Source organism: Tuber melanosporum (assembly GCF_000151645.1).
Source record: "Tuber melanosporum whole genome shotgun sequence assembly, scaffold_18, strain Mel28".
NCBI classification, from domain to species: domain Eukaryota; kingdom Fungi; phylum Ascomycota; class Pezizomycetes; order Pezizales; family Tuberaceae; genus Tuber; species Tuber melanosporum.
In genome coordinates this window covers 156563-174554 of record NW_003298841.1, presented here as the reverse complement: position 1 = coordinate 174554, position 17992 = coordinate 156563, and the positions used below count along the sequence as shown (strand labels likewise).

The window sequence follows — 17992 nt, the reverse complement described above, 5'->3', positions numbered from 1 at the left end:
TCTGCTGGCCAGGTTGCATGTGGTTAGAAGGTACCCATTGATAGAGTGCTTGGCTGCCAAGGCTTGGAGAGAATACAGAGGGGCCAAGTGAGAATGCGCTGTTCAGTGAGTACCCTGCTATAGAGATGTATTTAGAGGCAGAAAAGAGCGGAGATGGAGAAAAGGTTGGTAAGGGGGGAGGAGAAATGGATTAGTAAGTTACGTGATATAGTTAAAGGGCCAGGGAAGGTGTGGTATTTGGTCTGTGTGTGTTGTTCTTGATTGAGAGACTCGAGAATAAGAGTATCTTTAAGAAATCTAGAAAGTCATGTTTTGCACTACAGTACAAATAGGAAGCCATGATTCCCCCATCAATAGCACCTCCTACATTTAGACTGTGTAAAAGTCTCCCTTTCCTTCCATAACCGGTTCTCTTTGGTATGCTTTTTTGCATGTTGTAGGGTCCTAGACCAAGTGGTTCCTTGGAGAGACAAGATGACATATGCTTCTAGCTTGTGTAAAGACAAGATCGTTGAATCTAGAGGTTCGAGCACTGTGGGCAGATCATTGCTGAAGATATCCTCTAAGGCGATCTGAAATTCTCGGATTCTGGTAGCAACACTAGGGAGGGCTGGGAGAATGGTGAAATCGCTGGAGCGAGAAGAGAGAACAGTAGAATTGCGAGCAAGGACAGACATAATGGTAGGACCATGGGGAGGTACTGAAATAACTGTAGATTGGGTGGCGGGTTCTGTGTGAAACAGTAGAAGTGCTGGCAGGTATTGGGAGAGCGGTAGAATTTCGGGAATATTTCGAGAGAATGGTAGAATCACTAGAGAGGACCGGGAGAATGGTAGGAGTAGTGGGCAGTACTGGGAGCATAGTCGAAGGGCTAGCAGGTGCTGCATGAGTGTTAGAGTGGCCAGCAGGTTCTGGCAGAACGGTAAAATTTCTAGCGAGGACCAAGACAATGGAAGGATCAGTGGGGTGTACGGTCCGTGAGTATACAGTAAAATCCCTGATAGGTAGTGGCGGAACTATTGAATTAAAAAATTCCTCAATATCTGTATAATCCTTCGTGGCACAGAATAAGTGCAAAGTGGGTGAAAGGTCTCCTATCATTGGTTATTTCAACTTAGCACTTCGATTCAGTTGTTCCAACATTTTTGCCAAATTAGTTTGGGTGGTTGATTGGTTGATATGGTCAATGACAGTCTATTTTTCGCTGTTCATTTTTGCATCGCTAGTGTCTTCGACCAGGTTCCCTCTCAACTGACTCTCCTTGAAAGACAAAACAAGAAGTATATTCTTCTGTCCTTCCGCACTAAGCCGCCAAAGACGTGCATCATCCATCAAATTATCTGAGCTATCAGAAAATCCTTACTGACAAAAGATTGCAGGAAATCAGATGGTATTCAGTTTTGCAAAGGCAGCTCGAAATTTCGAAGATCTGCCGCTCCACTTGCCCCCGAAACCTTCAAGCGCTGAATGGAGTTAGCCAGATTATTCTGAAGGCGAGTTGTTTTAATACATACTAGTACCTGAACCAAGGGAAAATAACTTACTTGTTTTGAAAGATCTGATCCTTTCAGAAAGCAGTAGAATGTTTGGTTGGAAGAATAATATAGCGAGTGATGAGTTGGTGTTGCCAAATACGTTATGACAAGCCGATCAGTAAAGGACCTGTATTCATAACAAATACAGTTGTTCACTTCGAGTTCTGAGTTTCCGATGGTCCCTCTATCAAAGTCATTAATTGAAAGGTTTTCACAACAGCAGTAGGTCTTTATCTGCTGTTTCAAGGAGTTCCAAGATCCTGGACTGCCTCAGTTCTTGTAAAGTTATGGCAGGTTTCTGGGAGAAGTCAGTGACCTCAAAGTTAGAAACCCCCAGAATGTCCGCCAAGCTGCCGCTCTTCAGAAGGATTAGGAGTTGACCGACGGTGCTGGGAGTGTAAATGCTAGCAGTGGGGCGGGTAGTCATTGGTTTGTACGGGAGGGTATAAGATCGGCATTGTGCATTGGGAGTGGTGAACTCCACTTTCTGTTTTTGAGAGGGGTGGGAGGTGCTATCTTTATTGAGTAGATACTGTAGGCAGTATAACCTGGATCGCCTAAGGATGAAATTCCGGGCAAAACACCACCATCTCCGGCACGAATTGGCTCTTGGTCATCGCAACCTGAGCATTTATTAGAACACGGGATGAATTAATTGGAATTAATTGAGAAAAAAGTAAGAGGATGATAGTGGAATGCGGATTGAGAGAAGGTTAAGGGAAAAAAAGAAAAGGGGATGAGGAAAGAAGGATCTAGAAATGACAGAGTGTGTACATGCCCTAATGAATCTGATTCGTTCATGTACAATGTCATTTGCCATCCACAAATCGAGTGAGTTTTTCTGCTTCCGATAGATTTGCGTGCACTCTTACACTATAGTTGTACAGGATATCGTCCTTTAAGTGAAGGGATAAATCCTTGTATTATGGATCTCCACTCGGCATCTACCAAGTGAGGCTCTTTATTTATCACTTCATAACTTTCTAAAGTTTCAAAGTTGCTAGTATTGAATAACATAAGTGCTATACCAATTCTAGCAACTGAATTGGATGACAAGTAAATTCTCAGGAAGCCCTATTTGCACGCAAATTCTTACCACTTGGAGAAAAATTTATCTTTGGAAGGACTGAAAGATACAATTCTGAAGGTGATGTCATTGGCAATAATAATGAAGTTAGGTCCACAAAGGTACTCGGGGCTCCTCCCAGTTAATACCCTACCAACCATGCCATCAGCATTAGTTGCCAGCTCCCATTGAACCTCGGTGAGACTACCATTATCATCCAAAACCAACTCGCTATACTCTAAGCACTCAGTAAGAGGTGGGGTCCTCTCCTTGAAGGAGGAGACCTGCTTGGCAGACTGCAGTCAGCCCTGATAGAAAGCCTGTCGGAATAACTTGGGGAGATAATACACGTATTGCTTTCCTATAAGATGCTCCTTGTGCTTCTACGGCTGCAAACATCCCTTGACAGCTTACGGGGTGTTGACGATAAGGAGATGTGGATACAGACTTGGTACCAATACTGTAGAATATCCATTGCCCCTTGTTCATCATGCTCTCTGTGTACATCTCAACTGGAATGCTATATATGGACACATTCTGGATTATGACACAAAGGGAGTATACGAGGCCGCTCTGAGGGTCAGTATAGATGATACGTATCTCAGTACTAGTAACACGGAGTCTCCCAAGCCGTCTTCCGAAATGTTCGGCTGAGCTACAAAGAGCAGACTTAAACTCCTCTGCGCTGAGTGGGAAAATGGGAGTGAAATTGATGAAAATGTGGTTAAGATCAGAACTATTATTTCCAATAACTCCAAAGGATCAAGGATATCATTAACCAGGTGATCGGTCTCGGAAAGCAAGTAATCAGCAGTAGGAATCTCATCTTACAGGCGGTCCTGACAAATGATGGCATGAGTAAAGTACCTCTTATCTCTCTGAACCTCCTTACCGTATACCTCGTAGATATGGACATTACCGTTCCTGGTGAAAACTGGCATGATGGTGAAATGTGAAAATCTACCCAGTTCAAGCTGGAAAGCCAATGGAGGTTTGATATGAAGAATGTTCTGCTGCTGGCAGTATTCAGGGTAGTGGATGGTGAAGTGCCGAGGATAAGATCCGTTCCTGTTTTTAAACAATTGACGGATGGTAGGGCACAGCGGATCTAACCCTTGTGGACCGAAGGACACGAAACTTTTATTGGTATGAGTAGAGATTGTGTAATAAGAGAAATAGAGAAGCAAGGAACAAAGGTGTAACAAAGTAATAGGAAATCATCAGACCAGATAATGAATGAATGTGATGATGAACTTATATCAGAAAACAAGTGAACAAGTGGAAAACAAGACAGCCTTATATCCTCCTCCAGAGAAAACCTCCTGTCTTTGCATGCTGCCTGCGCATGCCTAATCTCACATGAGATTGTTCCACTCTACTCCCTTTCATCCTGCAGTGCTGAATTCTATCTGAGGTGACTGAGGATATAGTTGTTGTTCGGCATCAGAACAGCTCGTGTTTCATGGTAGGTGATCTTGTGTTTGGGGTTGTCGCGCTATGTATGCAGGGTGGATGTTTGGCCATGTATAAAGCTAACTATAGTGAAACCGCTGGTGAGGAAGGACGTGTTGTGGATCTTAGTGGTTCCATTTCGTATGACTCCGCAGGTGAGAAGATATGTATGTGGTGAGCAGCTGAGAATAACGAATCTCCAACACCTGTGGCCACCAATGAAAGTGATACGATCAACATTACGGGAAAGAAGCTGATCCTTCTGGTCAGTGACAAGCGGAAGAATTCTCTCCAAAAGTCACCATTTGTTTGTGGTAGTAGGGAAGGTAATTGGCGTGGTCGGGGCTAGAAGGAAGCCGGAGGCTGGGAAGTAGTGGGAGTGTTGTTTGTAGGAGAGCAGGACGCATGGGGGCTAAGAAGGCGGAGGAGTTCATTCTGAAACATGTCTTTCTTATATTAGCGAGGGAGAGGAAATGAGAGAGCGGAAGACTTGCGTGGAAAGTGTGGTGATTGGTGGAAGGATGGAAGGACTGCAGGATGTGTTCATTTTCTTTTTTTAGTTATGTATACCTTCTGTCCTTTCGGTTAGTTTAGTTTTAAAGAAGGTGCGGGACGGAGATCTTTCATCCTCACCAAGAAGTCCTATTGTGCGATGGTATATTACTCTGCAAGTCTTTGCCTTATCCTGTTACTATAACCATCCTGTTTTTCAATAGGAGTGGATTGTGCCGGCCACGTTGGCTGAGGCAGAGGCGGACGTGTAGGCCATTAATGCTGGTCAAATCTGACACCTTACTAGGGATAGCAAATGCTGGGGGGTAAGTGATAGTAGTTGTACTTAATATGATAAGATCTAATGTGGGGGGTACATTTATGGTATTCGCAGCCATGAGAAATGGGGATGGGTGGATTTGCAATGTCGGTTGTGGTAGTTGTATGTACTCATATTTAACCTGGTAGGATCTAATATGAAGAGTGTGTTTATCGTATTTAGAGGAGTGACAATGGGATGAGCGGGTGTGTGATAAGGTGAGAGGAAGGGAGGATGGATGGATAGTCTAAACCTGAAACCCTTCCGCATAGTGTAGGGGTCTTGGCATTTGTCGGGTGAGTATACTATTCTCACCCGACAAATGCCTAGACAACTGCCCACACTTTGGCAATAGTTTTCAACCATCTATGTTGCTGCCCTCTCCATCTTCCCCATCTCCCCTTCTCGCCCACAGCCCACCCGCCCCTCCCCATTCTCACCTACACATTTTATACAACTATGATGACTGACACCTCCAAGGAAGGTATCTGCTATCCCTCTAAAGGCTTTAGATTCGCCTAGCATTGGTTTCCCCCTCACCCAAGTACCAGCTTCCACAACAGGGCTGACTGAATAATACATGGTATAGTACCACGATACAGGCACAGATTTGATTGACCTGGTGGACCATACTATCCTATTGGCTTTCTAATCAGGACTACATGCGGCTATTGCATGTGACAGGTTTTGTGTACCCCTACCATGAGCGATAATACTTTGGGTGCGGGGTGGGCCGGATGGAATTGTAACAATACTCGCAGACGTTAAAACTAGCCAACCAGCTCTCCTTGCCAATCCCATCTATCATGAAGTACTACCAGCAGTGTACTTGTATTAGAATCTGACCGCCAAACTGTCTCTGATGGTATTAGCAAAATGGTTGTCTTTTCTTTTTTTCTTTCTCTCTTTTGTTTGGAGGGTTACAGGGTCCCATAGAGACGGAATTGTGTAGGTGCTCGAGTACTAATACAGTCGTGTCTGTAAAGTCTTCATACCCCGGTGCGGCAATGGTATTGTCCTCTATCCCCATAACAACCGCCTCTACCATGACCCCCCCACATACCCGAAGAGCTAGAGAAGACCAAAATAAGGATATTTATGCCGTATATAAACATACTGATATGGGGTATAATAAAAGTTCTAAGGTTATGGGTATCTCTAAGGCAACTGTTCAATCAGTAGTTAAAAGAGCTGAATCAAGAGATGGAAATACCTATGATGCCACCAGATCTGGAAGACCAACAACAATTACCCCTCAAAAAAGAAAGATAGTGGAGTCCACTATCGATACCGAGCCTCATTTAGCGTTATGAGACATTAACAAAAAACCGAATATTGGTCTGGGAAAGACATCTGTGGATAAGATCATATCAGAAGCTGGTTTTAAGCTTCTCATACCTAGAAAAAAACCTTTTTGGAGGAAAGTACAGAAGGAGAAGAGAAAGGAGTTTGCTAGAAGAAGGAGGAATTGGAGGGGTACCTGGAATTGGGTTGTTTTTGTGGATGAAGCCACCATTATCTATGATCCAAATCCTACTGACAGGAAGGTCAGAGTTAGACCTGGTGAAGAGCTGGATGAAAAAAACTTGAAGCCTAGCTTTAAGTCTAGGAGGACTAGTATTGGGGTCTACACTGCAATCATGAAGGGTGGCAGGACTGAGTTAGTTCTTGTGAGGAAGAGGGGGGATGTAACGTGTTCGCAAGGTGCTAATCACGTTATCGGTAAAGGATACGATAGTTTGCAGGTGGCCTGCTCTTCCGGAGAGGAGGTGAGAGCTGAGAACTAAAGGAGGCTTCGAGGATGTACTTGGAAACAAAGAAGTAACTGTTTAACCAAGTATATTGGAAGACTGTCTGTCGAAGTCTGCCTTTTCTATCGTAGAAACAGGCGGTCTTTAAATACACAAATCTTGTTCATGTCTAGCATGAACGAAACTAATCAAAGGTATCAATCGATACACTTTGGTAAAACTCCTTAAGTATCAAGGTGATACTTAAAACAAAACATAAAACAAAACCAAGTATCAAACGATACTTAAAACAAAACCAAGTATCAAACAATACTTAAAACAAAACCAATAACCAAGTACCCATACCGGTTACATTCCCCAAAACAAAACAACTGTTTAAATAAACAAAACCTAATAATCATCAAAAGTGGATTCCGACAAACTCATGGCTTCGGTTTCCGCAAGAAATTCTTCATCATAAGTATCACACCAGGGGCAGGAAGAAACTTTAAGGAAACACTCAGACTCAAAGAAATGTAAATCACAATAGTCACGAATACCAGATTCGCGTTGTACGTCAACCCAAGCATGGTCACAATCAGGACAGTAGTCTATCCAGAGGATTTCGAAATAGTCTTCAAGTTGGATAACATCGCGGTTCAACAACAGTCCAACAATCTGTTGTCGCAGCCTCACATTGAGTTCCACATAGTTTGACATCGTTATGGTATTCGGATGGTGATTGGTGACTATATAAGATTGTCGAGAGCCTGCTCCATAGCTGGATTTTCCTCATCGCTGCTTTCGAATTCTGATTCAAGGTATGCCGCCCAAAATCCATCTCTAGCTTTGAGTTCTGCATGCTATCGCTCAGTTTCTGGCATCGTCGGTGTCCAGCACATGGTGATGTAGTTGATCGTTGGGGGAAGGGATTCGTTTGGCATATTGTCTTTCCACCATTCGTTCAACATATCCATAGCGTGCTCGAGTCCCTCTAGTGGTTCCCAGCTGTTTTTACTCGTTGGATATCCTTTCCATTTGACTAAAAACTGATCATTTCTATGCCCAAGGCGGTGGTCTCGGATTTCTTCAACTTCCTATTCAGCCTTCCTTTCAATGATAATAGGTGTGGGTCGAGAGTGGGTTCTTCCAGGGAACTTGGAGTCGTCATTTGGGTGGAATCGTTTGACAGCAGAGGCATGGAATACTGCAGTATTGCAACGGTACATGCGTCTATCCATCTGGACAGTGTAGTTCTCTGTATGCTTGTCAAAGGATATGACTTTGAAGGGTCCTCGCCATGGGGGTTGTAGTTTTTTGCTGCGTCCAACATTGGTTATGAACAGGTTTCCATGAACCATGAGCATATTACCTAGTAGGATAGGGACATGTTTGCATCGTTGCTTCTGAGCAGTAGTAGTACTTCGGAATCAGGCAGCTTTAACAGCTTGGAAGGCATCATTCTGAATCGCTTGATAGCGGTTCAGGTGGTCATCGGAGGCCAGGACTGAGGAGTTCTTAAATAGTGTTGTAGGTAGGAGGGGGTATTGGTGGCCGAAGATTGCCTTGTATGGAGACATTCCCAAGGTGTCTGAAAATCTGGCATTGATATATGCTGCTAGCTCAACAAGGGCTGGTTCCCAGTTGATTTGTCGTTCATTGATCATGTTCCTAATTCCGGTCTTAACCTCGCGGATCTTTCGTTCTGCTTGGCCATTGGTCTCATGGTGTCCAGGGGCAGCCATAATGTGGTTTATACCGAGGGAGGTCAAGGTTTGCTTCCAGAATCTGGCGGTAAAGCGGGGATCAGCATCACTGACAATAGATAAGGGGTACCCATGGGGGGTAAACAGGTATCGTTGGAGGTTATTCCAGGTGTCTTTGGAGGAATCGATAATCTTCATTGGTATGAGCCATGTGTATCCCGAGAATCGATCCACAGCTACCAAGATAGTGTCATATCCAGCAGATTTATTGAATAGTCCTGCGAAATTGATGGCATATGATTCGAATATTTCACATGGTAGTTGGAGGGTCTGTGCTTTTGCTTCAGGTAGTTGTGTTCGCTACTTGTTTGCCTGGCAGAGTTCACATTGTTTGACGAAATCGCAGAAATCCTTCCGCATCTCAGGCCAGTAAACATATTCTGAGGCATATTGAAGGTTGTGGTCCGCACTGTGGTGTCCGTTGTTGTGAATCTCAGAGATGACATATTCTCTAATAGTTATTCCATTGAATATATGGCCTTTTGGGATGTATAGGCAATGTTCACCATAACTGGTGCTGGTATAGACTATTCCGTTAGATATGTTGGATGGTGCAAGATCTCCATACCTGGAGCTATCCATGGCTTTGAAGTAGATCGGATCATGGCGATATCCTGCTATCATTTGGCTTCGAAACGATGATGTTAATTCTTCTGTGGTTGATCTAACATCTCATTCATCCTCAATCAGAGATCCTCTTGTTGGTTCGATCGGAGCTTCCTCTTCCTCGAAGGCTTCATAGAGTTGTCGACGATGCTCGGGAATAGTAGGGGGTATGACCGAGACAATGGTTTCATTGTTGTAACCTCGTAAGGGTCCACCATATAGTGGTTGTGAATTGGTTATGGGAGGAGAGGATGGCGGGGCTGACTGTGGGGGGTGTAAATAGGATATCGCATCCACATAGGCTGCTGCTTGTTCGAGTTCTTCAAGACCTTGGTATCGAGCAGGAACAGGATTAAGGGTATGAGGATATTGGATTGATTCATTTTCATCGATCATCTCTTCTGCTCCTTCTGCGGTGTCGAAGCTGGTGTCTTTGGAATCTTCAGCAGGCATATAGTACTGTCGCTGGTATCTGTTGCTGAACTTGATCTCTGTCTGGTGAAACAGGCAGGTGTCGTGATAACAGTGGGACCAGTGGAGTCTGCTTTGTTCAAGCTCGTGAGGAGGAGTGCTGTGGAGGGTGCAATTGTCTTTCCATTTTTCATCAATGTCCTTCCCTCGTTCCCTTCCGGCAGCGCTGTACCTGGTGTAAGAGAAAGGATTGGAGGGAGTGGCAGAGCTAGCGGTAGCCATCGATGGTTCTTGTTCATAGGAGGTGTCGTCAGGGCTGTCTTCGCTTCGTCTTGTGTAGTCATGAACAAGAGGAGGATCTGCGAGGTCTTGATTCTCATATAGGCAGGAGAGAGCATCAGCTAAATAGTTCGTTCTCCCAGGTGTATAGATGATTTCTGCATCGTATTTGCTGATTTCGCCTATCCCTCTTGTTCTTCTGCTTCCAGGTATTCTTTCTGTTTTAAGATTAGTGAGAGGTTGGTGGTCGGTGACAATGGTGAAGGTATTGCCCATCAGAATGTGATTGAAAGCGGCGAGAGCATCAATCACAGCAAGGGCTTCCTTGTCTGTTATTCCATAGTTCATCTGTGAGTTAATGAACTGCCTGCTGTGTAATGCCGCCGGTCTTCCCATTTCATGGGAGGCCCCTTACCGAACCCATGCTCCAACTCCAACATCTGATGCATCAGTAATTAGCCATATCGGTTCTGTTTTACTATAGTCGATAGGTCGAATAACATTGGCGTTTTTTATCAACTCCTTGATGTTGGTAAAGGCTTGGTCATGAGTGTGGGTCCAGACAAATTCTGCATTTCCGGTAAGGTCTGTGAGCGGCGCTGTTACAGTGGCGTGGTGTGGTAGGAATTGGGAAATATAGTTGACTAGTCCTAGGAATCGCATGAGTTCCTTTTGATTCCGGGGAGTCGTCCATTCTGTTAAACAGGCTATTTTTCCTGGACCTGCATGTATTCCTTCATCATCTATAACATGTCCTAGGATATCGAGTTTATCGGCAAACAGGATTGATTTGTTTCTGCTAGCGTAGAATTTAGCTTCCTTAAGTTTGGTACAAACCAAACCTATATGGTAGGCGTGCTCTATTTCAGTGGTCGAGAAGATGAGAATATCATCAATGTAGACCCAAACAAAATGGTGGAGGTATTCGCTCAGGAGGTTTTCCATAATTCGTATAAAGGTGGCGGGTGCATTCATATCACCTGGTAATATAACTCGGCTAATAATAAACCATTCAAAGGGTGTTTTAAAACTGTTGTAGCATTCGCTTTCTGGATCTAACCTTGTTTGGAAGTAGGCATCGCTTATGTCAATCTTACTTCGGAATCTAGCCCGTCCAACTGCATTTAGGATCTGGGTTTGGTTTGGGATAGTGGAGCTGTCCATAACCGTATTTTCGTTCCGTAGCTTGAGGTCAACCAAGGGGGGAATTCTTTTACCATCTGCTTTGGGTTGAACAAACATAGGAGCGGCACCTGGGGCTTCTGCCCAGTAGATGACTCCTCTTCTTTGTTGTTGGTTGATCCAATCACAAAGTGGGCCTTTGTATGCGTCGGGAATAGAGTAGGTGGGTTGGTTCTTGAGATTAGAGGGGTCTTGGAGTCGAATGTGGTGATTCACCTCTCTCATAGGCAGTAGTTCTTCGGGTATTTGATCAGGGAAAACATCTGAGTATTCATCCAATAGTCATTGGGCAGTTGCTTCACAGACTGCGGCTCGGTACTCTCCACTTGTTAGCTTGCATGAGACTCTGACCTTCTGATCTGGGAAATTGATGGTTGATTCCCCACACCTGATTATAGCCTTGTGGTGGTTCAGGAATGGCATGCCTATTAGGGCATCATATTTGGCTAAATTTCCAACCAGCATTTCCTGGGAGGGTAGGACTACAGAACCAAGTCGAATAGTCGCGCTACAGGTTTTATGACTTGTGGATCGTGATCCCTTTACTGCCATATTGACTGGTATAGGTTGGTTAAGGTCTCGAGTTGGGAGTCCATGGACAGAGACAAAGGCATTACTGATCATATCTCTTCCGATTGCACCAGTGTCGAATAGGACTCGGGCCTTTTTGCCATTGATCAGGATAGTACCTTCCAGGGCGGTGTGTGCTTTGAATGTAGCCGGAGGTCAGACACTGTTGCATTCCACATCGATATATCCGATATGGATCTCTTCATATTCGCTAGATTGGGTATTATTGCTTTCAACATTGTTGGCCGATGCCTCTTGCTTAAATGCCTTTCCTTTCCTTTTCTTCGTAGGACAGTTCCTCGCCATGTGTCCTATTTTTCTACATTCAAAACATCCTCTTTGTTGCCGTCTCGATTCTTTGGAGGATTTTGTTTTCTTCTTGAAAACCCATGGGGTATCGTCTTCAGAGTTGCTGGAGGCTTTGTGCCGTGGCTGGCTGTTCCTGCTAGAGGATGTCTGTGTTTTATAGGCCTTTGTCTCATGGAGAATGGCGTCCTTTTGTTCTGCTCTTGCAATTATTACTGCAATATCATCGCCGTCTTGCTCGAGTGGTTCTACTTCTCGCCGGAGGGTAGGGTGCATGGTGTCGTAGAATCCTCGCTTCTGGATGTATTAGGAGATACTTCCTCTCTCCATTCGGTCCTTATACATCATTAGGTCCGTAGCCACATCGGTGATTCGCTTGACATGTATTCCGTTAACTTGCTGGAGCTGGTTGAATTTGTTGTATAGGAGGTCTTTGGTTATAGAGGATTGGAATCATCCTTTCAGGTAATCGAGAACTGTAGTTCCTCTTAATCTTACATTCCCGCCGAAATCCTTATAACATTGGTGGTATGCATCGGTTGCCTTTCCTTCGCAAAATGATCCAACAATAAGTCCGGTAGTAGGGTCTTCAACATCTTTTCCTTGTAAGAGAAGGAAGTGTGAGAGTTCCGTCGCCCATCGGTCAAAAGCTTCAGGTTTGAGGTCTTTTCCTTCTCCTGTGAATTTCGCTGGGAGGTGGAGTTTAAACTTGGGGGGTTCAAATGCTGCGGGTACCTCCTCTTCTTTAGGCCTAGTCCTAGATTTTCCTCCTCCAGAAGGTCCTCCTCCTGCGCTAGCCATATCTGATTCGCTACTGGTTTCGGGGTCGATTGGAGGTTCAAAGGAAGGCTTCTTTGCTGGAGTAGAGGGGAATTCTCCTGGAGGTTGTGTATCTTCCGTATTTGCAAGATCGCCTGGCTCGTAAGCAGAGCGCCGGGGTTGTTTCTTTCTTGTAAGGTCTGGCCGTGGGATTTGCTTCCCACTCCTGGTCGTTAAAGACTCTATCTTGGGTTTGAGACGAAGCCGAATGTGCTGTAATTCTGTCGCTTCTCTCCACTAGCGTTCTAAGGTGGATATCGATAGGTTGATCAGGCCTAAATCCGGGGACAGGTTCTTAACCACTTGCTGAGGTTAAAAAAATGTAACGTGTTCGCAAGGTGCTAATCATGTTATCGGTAAAGGATATGATAGTTTGCAGGTGGCCTGCTCTTCCGGAGAGGAGGCGAGAGCTGAGAATTAAAGCAGGCTTCAAGGGTGTACTGGGAAACAAAGAAGTAACAGTTCAACCAAGTACATTGGAATACTGTCTGTCGAAGTCTGCCTTTTCTATCGTAGAAACAGGTGGTCTTTAAATAAACAAATCTTGTTCATGTGTAGCATGAACGAAACTAATCAAAGGTATCAATCGATACACTTTGGTAAAACTCCTTAAGTATCTAGGTGATACTTAAAACAAAACATAAAACAAAACAAAGTATCAAACGATACTTAAAACAAAACCAAGTATCAAACGATACTTAAAACAAAACCAAGTATCAAATGATACTTAAAACAAAACATAAAACAAAACCAAGTATCAAACGATACTTAAAACAAAACCAATAACCGAGTACCCATACCGGTTACAGGGGAGGAAGAAAAGACCAGCAAAAGAGACAGACTTGGCCTTAATTCCCACCAATATGCAACTGAAATCCACCAGCCATACCTCATCTCTTTTATAGATAGTCTGGATAGACCTTCTGACAACATCTACCTAGTAGCAGACAATGCCTCCTGGCATGGTAGTGAGGAAAACAGAAAATTACAGTCAGACTGTGGTTATCAAAAATTGTCTTGGCTACCCAACTCACCAGATCTCAATCCTATTGAGAACACTTGGGCTCTGCTCAAAAGAGTCCTCAGAAATCGATTCTCCAGGTTGGATAGGAGGCCTCACAGTGCTGCTGAATTATTTCAGGCGGCAAAGGAGGAATGTGATTTAATTTCCCAAGAGAAGTTGGATGGGTGGATAGATAGTATGCCTGAGAGAATACAGGCTGTACTAGATGCAGATGGTGGTCATACAAAGTAGTAATAATATTTTCTTAAGGCTTATTAGTTTTATTCATCTACTTTTCTTAATTGAGTTGTTTGAATTTCTTTTTCAATTTTCCATGGAGAGGTGTTGTGATTGTGTGGTTACGCCGCCGGGGTATGAAGACTTTACAGACACGACTGTACATTGTCAAAGATTATGCTAATTTCCATACATTAGGAATATTGTACCGATGCTCTATCTTGTTTTGTTCTATGATACATGATATTTTGCTCGCCTCGGGCTAGCACTAGGTGAGATGCAGAATGCCCACAAGGTTCTGGGAGAACTGTAGAATTGCTGGCTGATTCTTGGAAAATGGTAGAATTGCTACCCTTGATTGGGGCAGGAAATAAAGGACAGCTCCCAGGCTCGATCCTTGCTGTCCACACCAGAGCCCTTACCCATGTTAGATGACAGTCTAACCATAGACTCGGAGGTTTTTCCTTACTAATTGTAGGAAGAGGAAAAGTAAGTACAGGCAAGTAATTTTCAGTATGTTGTGTCTCTCCAGTATTGTTGGTAGAAGTGATCCTAAACCCACCACTAATCGAGCGAGGTCTGCTATTATTCTCCGCAGTCTCCAGCTCAGGATGCAGTGGCTTCAAGTATTTGGGGGTATTTGAGGTTTTTATCCGATATTATCCAAATCCAATCAAGACTCACTTAACCAACTAAACGATAGCCAAAGCCCTCATTGTTAGGGGTTTCATGGAATTCACATTTGATAATTCCTGGCCTTGCCACACAATTACCTTCCTGACTAATATGACTGTGACCCCAAATATCTATCTCCTGCTTAAACATAGGAACCTTGAAGGTAGAGTCCGGAGATGGTACAACAGGCTCATGGGGTACACCACTGTAACAATCACTAGATCTAGGGTTATCCTCACTCTCTTTTGAGTCACCACCATCGTGCGGTTCAGAATTCTGGGTGACTCCATATGTTTTTGATGCTGCCTAGGTCCCCTGGGTAGATGAAGATGATGGAGGGCTGCTGAGAGGCGCAGAAGTCAACTCTTCTGGACCCTCTTTTAGGTCACCAGCTATCAGACTATTCTCATCACAAGGTTCAAAAGACCCATTTATCCACCCCTGCCATGCTATCACCAGATCCTAGAAACTCGTGAAATAGTCCTCCTTTGTGATGTAATGAGGGAACAGCAGATGATTGGAATCGCAGCATGACCAGAGAGATGTTTAGTTCTCACAGAGTAGGCGAGGGACCAGTTAGTGGTGTAGCCGGGGTTGTATAGCCGTTAAGCTTCAGTTTGATAGTCTGTGGCTCAGCTGTACCTCAGTCTATTCTCCTGGTATTGGAATTGATCAATCGAGCGTTTTCTTACTTGGACCACTGCTTCCAATCAGCCTTATTTGGTGCATATTCCTCTGCCAAAAGATTATATGCCTCTTTGAACTGATCAAGCTCATAGCAAATATCATTTTAGATAGAGGCAATCTCCTGATATGCCTTCTTTAGATCATCTAGGAGGGGAGTAGAATCTGTATAAACTTCACTATCTTTGTAAGAGAATAGTGTTTGACTTACTTTGACTACTGGAATGCTCAATTGTGTCTGTGGATTATTTAAACCCTTTAGAGGTAGTGATACTGGGAGTGTTGGTGTTCCAGTCGGGATGTCCTGTACAAGATAATTAATAGCTGGTAGTATATTAGCTTTGTTTTCTAAGGATGTATGATTGGTGATAGTGAGTCTATTTTGATAAGTTAACTTGAATTTAACGAGAGTCCTTACTAAAGGAAACAGGCATACCCTTTACGCTGACACACTCTATCGACCTTTTCAATCCCTTCAAGTCTCTCTGTAAGAGGTTCATTCTAAATTTTTGCTTTGGCTATCTCATAACCCAGATTCTGTAGTTGGCTCTCTTGTTATCAAATTTCCAGTTGCTGTTATTCTCTACTGTCCTGGTGTATATCAATTGAACAAATACAAAGTGTTAGGCAATAACTAAGTCCACACCAAGAGGCGAGTTTGGAGTGCACACTAAAGCCTGCCTCTCCTGCTCAAGTTCCTTCTGCTCCGCAATTGCCCTTTCTAGATCTGCTTTATCACTTGATCCTATATTAAAGACAAATCATTAACACATCCGGCCTCAATTATCAGTAATAGCTGAGACTCACCTTTTGTTAATGAAAGAGATAAGTGCCTCTCAAGATCTGCAAATAGCTGCACCTCTAGGTTATTAGACCCGATGCAGTGTTTGCCGATAATGTACATGGCTGCTGACCAACTGGCTCAAGATAAAACCAGGTGTACTGTTGAAGAATTAAAGCCAATCTTAGGCGGTTTTGCATCTCCTGTTAGGATGTAGGGAGGTGTTGTGGGGTTTGGCAGGCCAGTAGGGTATGCTGGTACTGCTATAGACATTTCACTGGAGTGTTTAGTAAGGGCCTGATGGAGCGCTTGGCCGCCAAGGCTTGGAGAGATTACAGAGGGGCCATGGAAGTATGCTCTATGCAGTAAGTGGCCTGATATAGAGATGGATTTATAGGCAGAAAACAGCGGCAATGGAGAAAGCATCAGTAAGGGGGGTGTAGAAATGGATTGGTAGGTTGCATGTTATAGTTGAAGGGCTGAGGAAGGCGGTAGTATTTGGTCTGGATTTATTGTTCTTGATTGAGAGACTTGAGAATGAGAGTATCTTTAAGAAATCTAGAAAGCTATGTTTTATATGACAGTACACATAGGAAGCCCTGATCCCCCCATCCATAGCTCCTCCGTTGTTTATACTGTGTAAAAGTCTCTCTTTCCTTCCATAACTCTTTCTCTTTCATATGATTTTTTGCACGTTGTAGGACTCTAGACAAGGTAGTTCCTTGGAGAAACGCGATGACATATGCTTCTAGCTCACGAAAAGAGAAGATGATTGAACCTTTACGATCGAGTACTTCGGGCAGATTATTGCTGAAGATATCCTCTAATAGGATATGAAATTCTTGGATTCTGGTAGAAACACTAGTGAAGTCTGAGAGAATGGTAGAATAGCGGGGGTGGAGGAGACGGAAGAACAGTAGAATGGCCAGTGAGGACAGAGTAAATGGTAGAATCACTGGGTGGTACTGAAAGAACGGTAGATTTGCTAGCGGGTTCTGGGAGAACAGTAGAAGTGCTGGCAGGTACCGTAAAAGTATTAGAATCGCCAGCACGTTCTAGCAAAATGGTAAAATTTCTAGCGAGGACCAAAACAATAGAAGGATTAAGGGAGCGCACTTCCACTGAGCGAACAGTAGAATCCCTGATAGGTAGTGGAAGAACTGTGGAATTAACAAATTCCACAATATTTGTATAATCCTTCATAGCGCAGAATAAGTCTACAGTTTCTGAAAGGTCTCCTATCAATAGTTTTATCAACTTGGCACTTTGATTCAGTTGTTCCAACATTTGTGTCAAATTAGTTTGAATGGTTAATTCATTAATACTGTCGATGATAGTCTGTTCTTCAGGGTTGCTGTTTGCATCCGCGGTGTCTTCAGCCGGGTTCCCTCTTAACTGACTCTCAATAAAGGATAAAACAACAAGTATTTTTGTCTGGCCTTCCGTACCAAGCAGCCAAAGACGTGCGTCATCCATCAAATTATCTGAGCTTTCAGAAAATCCATACTGATAAAAGATTGCAGGAAATTGCAGGGTGTTCAGCTTTGCAAAGGTATTTGGCAATGTCGAAGATCCGCCGCTCCACTTGCCCCCGAAACCTTCAAATGCTGAATGGAGTTAGCCAGATTATGCTAAAGGGGAGTTGTTTTAATACAAACTAGTACCTGAACCAACAGAAAATAACTGACTAGTTTTTAATGATCCGATACTTCAATTCAGAAAGTAGTAGAATATTTGCTTGGAAGAATAATGTAGCGAGTAATGAGTTAGTGTTTCCATATAGTTTATGACAAGCTGCTCAGTAAAGGAATTGTATTCATAACAAATACTGTTGTTCACTTCTAGTTCTGGGTTTTCCATATTCCCTTTATCAAATTCCTTAATTGAAACATGTTTGCAGCTTAGGTCTTTATCCGCTGTTTCAAGCAGTTCCAATATCCTCAGCTACCTCAGTTCTTGTAAAGTTATGGCAGATTTCATAGAGAAGTTATTGACCTTGAAGTTAGAAACCACCATAATGTCCGCCAAGCTGCTGCTCTTCAGAAGGATTTAGTCCTTCTATAAAATCCACCAGAGCGT

At 43.6% G+C, this 17992-nt stretch overlaps 1 protein-coding gene across 1 annotated transcript; it reads right to left on the bottom strand.

The window, feature by feature from the left end:
* Positions 1-3340: 3340 nt before the first annotated feature.
* On the bottom strand, positions 3341-4293 carry GSTUM_00005129001 (uncharacterized protein; the record flags this gene model as incomplete). Its single annotated transcript, XM_002837165.1, has 2 exons — positions 3341-3669; positions 4260-4293. 2 exons carry the CDS (start codon positions 4291-4293, stop codon positions 3341-3343), a joined length of 363 nt encoding a protein of 120 aa, XP_002837211.1.
* Positions 4294-17992: the final 13699 nt, after the last annotated feature.